The 10,485-nt window shown below is 41.9% G+C and overlaps 1 protein-coding gene across 1 annotated transcript; it reads right to left on the reverse strand. All coding sequences in view use genetic code 11, as the record gives it.

Annotated features, from left to right (window-relative positions):
* Nucleotides 1-5,151: 5,151 nt before the first annotated feature.
* Nucleotides 5,152-7,699, reverse strand: EGR_09451 (hypothetical protein; the record flags this gene model as incomplete). Its single annotated transcript, XM_024498700.1, has 2 exons — nt 5,152-5,257; nt 7,677-7,699. The coding sequence occupies 2 exons, from the start codon at nt 7,697-7,699 to the stop codon at nt 5,152-5,154; spliced, it is 129 nt and encodes a 42-aa protein (XP_024346887.1).
* Nucleotides 7,700-10,485: the final 2,786 nt, after the last annotated feature.

A 10,485-nucleotide genomic window follows, 5' to 3' on the forward strand; every position in this document is an offset into this window, starting at 1 on the left:
GAAGATTATCTTGAGGGTTATGCTTTAGATTGGAGCAGTACTGTGCGATGCGAGGGTGAGAAACAAGTGAGAAATCATTAAGAGTGAATTGAAGAATACGATACCGATAGACCGGCGCATATCTCTTAGGCCCTCTATAGAAATAATCTTACTTATTTTACAATTTTGTACCACATTCATCAAGCCACTTTAGAGGGCTATACGGAAACCCGTACAAAATTTTATTTATGTGAATGCGTTTTGGATATTACTTTTAAAAATTCATAAATTAACCATTTCAAAACATCAAAGTTTTAGGAGACCGCTTGACATCCGCAACTGTAATCGCTTTTGTAACGGAGAAAATCTAACAAGTTAAAGGTTGTTGAAATGCGGCTTGTATGCATTCAATTACCACCTCTGAGATTGGTCGAAAAAACCTAAAATAAGCTGAGAGTTGACACTTCCACCGTCAATAATCCATACACCACTGTTTCGGCTGAATACTGTCGGCCATAAAGGACTCCTCGCAAAACACAATTCAAAAACCATCCCCTTTGAATCACCGCATGGGTGTTTGAAGTTAGGACAACAGAGGAAGTGGAGGCGGGGAAGAGGAGGAGACAAAAGCGTTTACCAGTGGAGACATGTCAGACGAGCAGTAAATTAGAGCATTGGCTTAACTGCTGATACCGCTCCAGTTCCACATTATCCTCTACTACCCCAGTTGCCTCCGCTTCTCTTTCTGCTGCATGCGAACAATTATGTATATGCGTCTATGGCATCGGTGAATCAGCTATTCGGTGAATGAAACATCTTGAATTATGGTTTGTGCGGCCTTTACGAGTTTGTACACTTACACACCTACAACAATAAAAGGCCACTCGTGTGTATTTGCTGCACAGTTCTGATCGTCCTCATACACTGCATGAGCTGGACGGAGCATTTTATGCAACTCTCTCTTCTGCCTCTTCTGGCTCCTGTCATGGCTCACATCCTACAAAAATTCTCCGTAGGATTCGGTGTCTTATTATGACCTTGGAAAGTGAGCTTTTTACAAAAGCTGACCAAATTTTGGACTAACTGTACTCTACCGACCTTTTCAAGCTGGCAACGTCTGCATACTCATAGTAAAACTGAGTTAAGACTCATATTCGGAGGAATGTCTTTGAAGGCAAGTCATGTGCTACATTCCGGGTACTTTTTGCTCCTTTGAGAAGAATATGACAGGTTACACTGATGCTTCAAGGTGGGTTTACATCCACGCAGGTAGACTACATCTGTGGGAACTTGCAATAAGAAACAAGTGATTTACTTTTACCTTTTATGAAGTTTTTTTTTAAGGTTAGTAATTAAGCGCGACAGCTACATTTAAAGCTAAAATAGGTAAATGATTTGTATGCAAATTGAGAGATATGGTGCCTTCTCGTGTCACGAGATGCTGCAATTACCATAAAAGGGACATTTAGTTCAAACAAGACCTTTTAATTTAACAAGTTTTTTACTATCATGATGGTTCTACACGCGGTAATAAGTGGCAAATATGACATTTTGCAAGTTGACACTCAATGATTACCTCACAGGCCAGTTTAGCTTCATCCAGTCCAGTCGAAACACCTTCATTTGCTATGGCAATGAGTGCGGGAATTGGACAGCGTGCAAGGGTGAAGTTTTTCATGATCTGGAACGTAAAACCAGAGGATATGCTATTGCGCATTTTTACGACAAGCCACCATGACTCGGCGCTCAGCCTATGAGTCAGTGAACAGTAGCAGTAGGACCTTTAAGTGGTGCAAATACTACCGAAGACGTCTGACCGTATGTCCATGCCTTTGCCAATGGCAACCGCAAGCTATGGTGATGATTAGCCCATAGTAGAGTTGTAATGTTCGTGAACATTCAACTAGACCAAAAGGGAGAAATCTTTCCATGACAACGACTAGCACGAATATTCATGAAGGTCTATAAAAGCATAAAAAATAATTCTCACGTGTTTATGCTTTAAGCCAAAGAGGCGAATCCAATGCTGTCCTGAGTTGAAGGGGGCCATTGAAAGGGAAATTCAGGATCGTTGAGGGTGCATGATTTTGCTTCGAACTTTAAGCATACATCACATTATTGTAGGCATGCGAATGCATTTCTGGACGAAAAATGAAGTGAACCAAACTGCTAATGGATGGTTCAGTCGGAATGACGAAACTTTCCATTGTGCTGGTTAAACTTTGAGACCGAAATGTGAAGAATGGTGGGGTACGGTATAAAAAGGAAATAGCTATAAAATCTCTAAAATTAAGTTATTTTGCATGGTAAACTACAAAGTCCCGGCTTGATCTAAACGACCGTCGCATTCTCACAGGTAGGCACCTATTGTAATGACAGTGTCAGTTGGAAGGAAGAAATGGAACCACTACGCGACAACTCATCAAAGAACTTGTAAAGATCTACGAGATGCACATCTTTCAACTATTAATGCAGGTGAAATACCACCAAAAAAGTCCAATTTGAGACGGATCATCTAGAGGTAGGCCAATGCTGAGTTTACATTCATCTTACGCCAAAATTGTTAATTCCCAGTCATTTAGCCCCTCTCTAGGGTGATAATGAAGCGTTCTTCAGACTCATGTGTTTTGCGTCGTCTTTGGAGAGAATTCCCAACCCTAAAAAGTCACCTGGATGGAACCACTGACTAAAAATTGACCAAATATTGGCATAGCTTGATCACCAACCTTTTGAGACAGCATGCTTACCTACTACAGTTTCACCATCTTCCACAAGGTAATCATGAGTGCAGTAAGATTTGCAAACATTAGTGTAACCATCTGAGTTCACTTGAGGTCGCGAAGGTGTGATAGAGTAGAGTCGAGTGGAGCGGAGGGTATGCGGGCTATTTAATCCAATTTAGCCTCCCTTTCCCCACCCATCAATCAACTCGAAGTGCACGTGAAAAAAAGCGGTAGAGAGAGGGAACACCCAAGACACTAGTGAGAATATTGCCTCCATCAGGGTCAAGCAAATATGGACTCGACAAATTAATTGATGGTCACACAGAACGGCTAACACATTAGCTAACAGGGTACTCAGGAGAAAATCGTCTACCGCAGCCGAAAAGTTTTATTGTTATGGGACATTGTCTAAATAATCTACTCAAAATTTGCGTAACCTAACATCGTGAACGTTCTACACATATTCAAATGCTTCAAAGAGACACGAGGTGTGCAACCAGTTATCCTAGACAGATAGGTTAACTAGAGAAGGCGTGCTTGGCAGGAAAGCCCAGGCGTCACATATATGTGTCGCTGATTGCGAAGGTAAGAACTCTAAATGTGATTCTCGTTTCGTACAGAACATCTCAATGATAAACAAGCCAAGCCACTTTTTTAAATAGATTGACATCTCTACGTGTAAACTGGAGTAGGGGCAAGGCCAGTGGGGTGGTTCATTGCTGACATTTCGAAAAGGCGTAATTTTGTTTATGCCGAGATAAGCGAGCCAAGCACAAACACACCCGCGCATACCTTTTAAATCGTGTAAACTCACAACTTTTTTTGTGCTGCATCTCTTTCCTTGTCCTTTTTTAACCGATTAAATATAGCGATTAAAGTTGTTTATGTCAGAACCACTGGATCTACTCCAACTATCATAGGATATGCTCGGCTTTGATTTAACCATCCTGGTTGGTGGTGTGTTTTATGGACCTTTTTTAACTGAGATTTCTCAAGCAGGCAATGTGGCATTTTGTTCCCACGAAGTACTCTCATGTACGCTGCCTCAAAGCCGTATCTACTCTTTGAACTTATTCCTCTAGGGCGCCTCAAAATCTCAGTGAATATTTGACCCTTTTACTTTTGGTCTTTTCAAAACGCTTTGCCAGAATTGGATCAAGTAACTCTAGTGATTGTGTTGACACTGAGGTTCCCTATCCGAGCGAAACTTTGAGCAGATAAAAATTCTGGGAATTAGGGAATTTTGAAAAGGTGGATTGTGCTGATCTACCTTGACCTTTTGCACAGATTAACTTAACGCCAAGACAAGACTCGTGCCATTTGACACAGCAATCAAACAAGGGCCATGCTCATTCCCCAAAATGTAGGGTTCATTTTCTCGTGGGAATAAGGAGTGACAAGAAGAAGTGTTTTGTACTCCTGCCTAATGGAAGAGAATTGTTCAAAAAGGTCAGGGAGATTGACTGGTAGAAAATTAACGACTCCGCCCCAAATAACCGTTGTGGATGTATTCATAGGGAGTAGCAAACGAGGATACTAATCCCGGCCACTTTAAAACGCATTCACAAAAGAAAATAGTATATTCTTTTACTAATAGCCTCTGGATTAGAGCAAGTACCACTCCCCCTTATCACGAGGCAGGAAAATAGAATCGTACCCCATGCACCTCACCCTTAACATACATTAACCATTGTCTTAGAATGGCAACTCCTGAATGATCTTTTCGACCACTTAAAGAGGACAAAGTTGTCAAATGCATTTTAGAGCCTAAAAAGGGAATATTTTGGACGAGCAAAGCTTTATCACTTTTATATAGTATGTTAGCAGTAGTATCAATTGAAAGAGAATGCTTTGCCAGGCTTCCCTTTCAGAAATGGAGAAATTGACACTGCAGAATAGGAAATGGCATTTGTTGGAAGAAATACTTGTCAGAGGTGACGCCGATTTGGCGTTTTCAACCGGTTCTCAATGGCAAGCATATTGCTTGACTTGGGAGACTCACAACCTAAAACTAAATAGACAAAAAAGTATTCCACAATCAATTGTCAATGAATTTTTTGCTAGAGGAAGCTGAGGAGGATAGGTGGCATCTATCCTGACCACCTGGATGTGCACACAACCGGACAACCCGGCCGGCTTGTCAGTTTGTGTGTGTTTTGTGCATTTCGCCAATCACAAACAGCCTCCTTCCATAATATTTCACATCACATGGTTTTTACCATTGCGGTTAGACAAAGAGAATCAGCAGTTGGGTTGCCTTTTTCTCCCTTGTGCGCACGAGGCTAATACAATTGATAAACTTGGTGCATACAGGCGCAAGGCCATCTAGATTCCTCAAGCCTTTTCACCTTCACCTCCTACCTTCAAGTTGGGGAAAATGGGGATGGAGAGACTTTGTGTGTGCCTCCAGGCAGCCCATTGCCACTGCCATTCACTGGAGGAGAAGGTGTCAGATACGAAGAGTGTGATGTGTGACCTCTGAGGCAGCAGTCAGGCGTACACAGGCAATTTTGAGAATGTCAGACATGGAGGTAGGGAATGCAGTGACTGACTGACTGAGATGAGCGAGTAGAACGACATTTTAGAGTGACTTGTTTGTGCCCCTTGGTTGACCGCGTGGGCACCTTCACCTTTGGGAGGGGTAAATTATGCAGTCGTTTGATTCAAAAGGCGCCCTCGTTTTTGTCTTCTCCCCAATGAGGTGTACCTTTATTATACTGACATAATATACACTTGGGAGCAATAAAACTGATACAAGCCTTAACCGCATTTTACCCAACCCATTTTTAACATGTCCATTTACCGACCAAAGAAATTATACCCTGCCTTCATATTCAATGGGACTACCTCCACCGAGGTGCTCCGATTGTCAAACAGGGTAGGACTGCCTATAAACTCACATTGTGCCTGAGCATTTTGTTCATCAAGTTAATTAGACCTCTGTTAATCTGTATTGAATCACACATTTTATTTATTCATTCCCACTCCCAAAAGTAGCTATGTAAACGGCTCAGCATTACTTCCCCTAATGGGGAAGGAGCTCTTCACTCTACAAAAATTCCAAGTTATTACGTCGGCAGTGCATGCAGAAAATAAGGCACGCATTTACCAGGGTTCAAAATGTATGGTGTGGATAAAGACGGATCTGCCCACTTCTAAGGAGGGGAGGCATTTTCCTGCGACATACCATAGAGGCCTTGAAGTCGCCACCGCAAAATACAGACATGCACATGGAGACACGCACACACGCACACGCACCAACCGTCGGTTGGCATTTGGGTAGCGGAAGCTGTAGCACCTGGTGGTAATTAATTGGCGGTCGACTTCAAAAGCCGCGGTCCACTCTCCATAATATTAGACGGCTTTATGGACATCCTCACACACCTACAAACATACGTACACAAGGCGTTTTCTTTCTCTTCAGAAATGTAAATTGGTGTCGCTTATGATTTATTAGTAGTATGTGGCTCACCAATCACCACAGGCTTACAAGGTCGTAAAATATGGAATGTCCGATTGTCCTTTCAAAGTGGCGGGTTATCGAATCACCCAAATGGTAAATTTTTGACTTTGAGGGCGAGGAAAATAGAGGTTCCGTGCCTTATCCATACGAGAGACAAGAGCTCGGTCGATCCGGCTGAAAGTTTCGCCTCTTTTGCTTTTTCTTTGAGGCTTTTACAATTGTTATATATTGAAAACAACCTCTCCCTGTAGAGCATCTCGAGTGGTAGCATTCTTTACGACAGTAAATATATCCGGTATGACATCTTGAGCTGCCATCGAAGTAGCTCCCGAATTACCTTTAAAGAGCGCTATAAGCGTGGGGTCTTGATACCAATGGGATCATGAGGAGGGTCTCAGACTGCTTTCGTGGAGGTTGAGTCACGGACGATTACAAAGATCTAGATAAGGTTATAAAAGTACTGAAAACTGTGGGACACCTCGTTTTCTCCACTAATGTCCTTTTGGTCTCTCTATTGGACATTTTTGTAGACGCGTTTCAAATCTTTTCATATTGCTGCCAAGTCTGAAATGGAATCTTTCCCTTTTTGATCAAGCAGTATTCGCCTCAACTAATGCGCAGATTGTTTTCACGGGATCATATCATGTTCATAGATAAAAAGGACAAAGTCGAAGGAGAGAGAAAAAAACGGGGAAACAATCATTGAACCAATGTTGGACTTACAATCCTCAAAAAGTGTCAAAAGTGTTGTGCACAAGTGAGAAATTTCATTTACTGTTCTTCACCGATCTCCTTCTGATTTACTACCTCTCAACATTCCACGCATACCTTATCTTTCCAAATTTATGATACATCTGACTTCACTCTAACCGACGCCACCACTTTCTTGATATTTTACTAAACTGCCTACTGTGCACGCCTTTCTTTTGTGCTTTTGTTTGAATGCTGACATAAGGAACTTCTGTAGAAGATATTGCCTCACTCCTATTCTCTCTCCCCCCTGTGTTTCATACATTTTCCTATTGGACATTCGGAGGTCGGAAAAACGAGAACACAGAGACTCAAAAACTGATTTATCTCCAGCGTCTGTATTCGAGTGCACGGAAGCACCCATAAAGCACTTTGTCACCTTAATTGACTTCAATGGTGGAAGGAGTCGATACCACTTAATTTTGCCATTGAAACCAAGTGATTGATTCATCCGTCCCGGGAATTCCGTCGTCCCATTTCATTCGCGTTTCGACAAGTAAGTGAGCTTTCTGTAAAGATTTATCTTAGACGATGTTTAACTCGTAGCTGACAATGGTGATTGAGAGATTTGAGAAAGCAAAATGACGACGACGGAGGCGGCAACTACGTCGTCTTTTCACCTGCCGACCACCCGCACCTTCTGACCTCTTTTTCGCCAAGTGTCGTTTTATTTATTCTTCGTGTGCGAGGGCAAACGTGTGTGTTCCTGTGTGTCCTCCTTTTCCGTCTACTTTCGCTGGCTCGCTCACTCGCTCACTCACTCACACTGCGGTGGTGGTGGCATAAAGTAGCAATTTTGTTGTTCTCTCTGCACACATCTTGTAACATCATCCCTCTCTGAATCTCTATCTCCAACTTTACCTCCACAAGTGGGATTTGTGGTTAGACCAGGAAGGCTGTGAGTTGCGTTGATCTCTTGAGATTGGGCTAGTGGTAAAAAATGCTTGTGCAGTTGTTTATTGGCGGTAGTTGGACATCTGCCATGGGGTTGTCGAATTCACTGATGGATCAACAAATTTAGTAATCACCCCTAAATTCAAAATGGACCTTTTTGGTGTTGTGAAAAATTGTTATTTTTAGGCTTTCACGTCCTAACTACCCTCTATTTTAAACGCACCTCCCGAAGGCGATAATGGAAGGGAGTAAGGAGAGAGATTGGTGACGCACCATTTATTTAGTCTCAAGAATTACACATTCCGCCTGGACGATGAAAAAACTACTTGAAAAAAACCGCTTTGCTATGCCGTCCTATAACCACACTTGGGAAAGTCCCCAAGTACGTAGGAGCTTTGCTTGGTAAAAACCAATGTAGAACCTGTGTAATCAAACAAAAGGTGCTATTTTCACCAAAATTGACTAAAAACAATTTTATTGTTTGAAGGAAAAAGAATCTGGGATCAAGATCATGTGAATAACGCTTTGACAGCTCTATCACCCCACCAATCGTGCGTCTTCGCACTTGCGCGTTATTTCATCCAATCACAACACGAGTACGGTCGCAGCAAAAGGGAAACATATCCCTTTTCTAAATGGTAAACAAATCCATTTGCTGCTTTAGCTTTTGATTTGTATAACAGATCTCCTTCTGCTAAAAATAACTTGAAGGTGGGGTCCTATAATCAAGGAGATTAAAAGCCTGGAATCTTCAATAGGTAGGTGTAGTTAATGCCAGGCTAGCATTTATCTCTTCACAGCACAAAAAAGTCGTTTTATTTACCAATCCCGGGGAGAATAACTTGCCATAAATGCCTCATGTCAGACCAGTTGTCAGGACGTGAGTGAGCGCGCAGGAGGGATGAGGGGAGAAAGAGAGGGAAGCAAGGAGGGCGAAAATGAATGCAGGCGAAAGCGAAATCTACTAATCAGTCAGCCACAAAAGTTGGCAGATTTCCACCTGTGAAAACGTCTTCATGAAGACGTGTGAATCACCTTTCTTTTACCTATCGATAATTGGCCCCAAACAAACAGACATATGACCTCGAATTCGCCTTCCACCAATGGTGTAATTTAATCAATGCATTGGTCCAATCATCCGTCCACTCACACACCCACCAAAATCGAATTTTCTCGGTGTGTGCTGGGAGCGTCACATTTTCATACACCTAACCCAAGTGGGCGCCTTCTAACTCATGGCGCCAATCATGTTTGGATTTCTTTGAGAAATGAGTTCACTTCCTTTTAAAATAACTTCGTGATGTACAAAGTTCAAATGCGGTGTTGAGTACAAGTCAATTGTCCATGTGACCTTCATTCAGGACATGGGATGCATTAAAACAAAGTCACAGTCAACTTTAAATTTTTGAATAACCCTATGAAAAGGGATCTTACAAAAACCTGATTTATGCATCATTACAAATAAAGTTTGTCTTCTTACTTTCTATTTAAAAAGATATTTTATTTCACTCAGCATATTTTGCTTGGCTGGTTTTAAAGTTATTGCAATAAGCATCATGAAATCGCACTTCTTTCCCTGAAACAATAAACACGATTTTATGAGGGATGGTGGTAGATTTTGTGTGTGATTGATTGACAAGTTATAAAGGTGTTAATGAGCCCTCTGTTGTATGCCACTGGTAAGTCACAACTGACGATTGGTTATTTTTGGACGATTGCAGGGGCCTCTCCCACCCTTCGCAATTATCATGACTTAGGCAGAACTCATACTCACAGGTGTGTGTGCAAGTGAAGTCGAATAACATTATAGGTGAAAAAAGGAGATGTAGGGCAAACCAGAAAGCTGTCAGTACCATGTCAAAAATTTGCAGTTGTCCATTAGGAAGGTATTTGACGCCAGACAAAATGCCAAAGCAAGGCAGGGGAAGGGGAAGACGAAAGGTCGTAAAAACGTCGTCGAAAAACAGTCAATTTATCGGTAAAATTACGCTGACTCAGACGACCGAGGGTCGCGCGTCTTACAAGGCATGGAATTCATGGAAAAATGGTAAGTGGTCTTTGCATTAATGGCTGACGGGTAGTGGTGGTGCTTTTTCGACGGTGTAATAGAGGTATTTGGGCACAAAAGGTAAAATATGCTGCCGATTACTCCCTGTTATTGACATCGCTGAACAGTAGGTGCGAGAATTGGAATTGATGGATGGATGGTGGTTTTATTTTTAAAGGTTGCCAAGATTTACCTGCTTTAAATCGCTTCTTTTACACGAGCAAAGTGACCCTATTCTATCGCTAATGAAATGGAGGGCATAAAGTGGGAAATAAATACCCAATGGGTAAAATCGGTGAGGGAGGGGAGATATCAACATGCGAAATCTGATGTTAATGCAATTGGAAATGCCATATTTTATAACATGACATGTATCACAGGCAGTTAAGTGGCATTCCCTGCCAGGAATATTTTATGAATATCTGGTCGTCTGTAAATCAGGGAAAAAGAAAAGGAATGCGCAAGACGATCACAGATTGATCGTTTGGTTGATAGAGATAGTTTAACATTCTAATGTATCAAGAACTGTGCACTGCTAGACCCATACTTTGAAATGCTGAAGTGTTCATCCATCCATCCATCCATCCATCCATCCATCCATCCATCCATCCATCCATCCATCCATCCAT

The sequence above is a fragment of the Echinococcus granulosus genome, assembly GCF_000524195.1.
Source record: "Echinococcus granulosus chromosome Unknown EG_S00148, whole genome shotgun sequence".
In the NCBI taxonomy this organism is placed as follows: Eukaryota; Metazoa; Platyhelminthes; class Cestoda; order Cyclophyllidea; family Taeniidae; genus Echinococcus; species Echinococcus granulosus.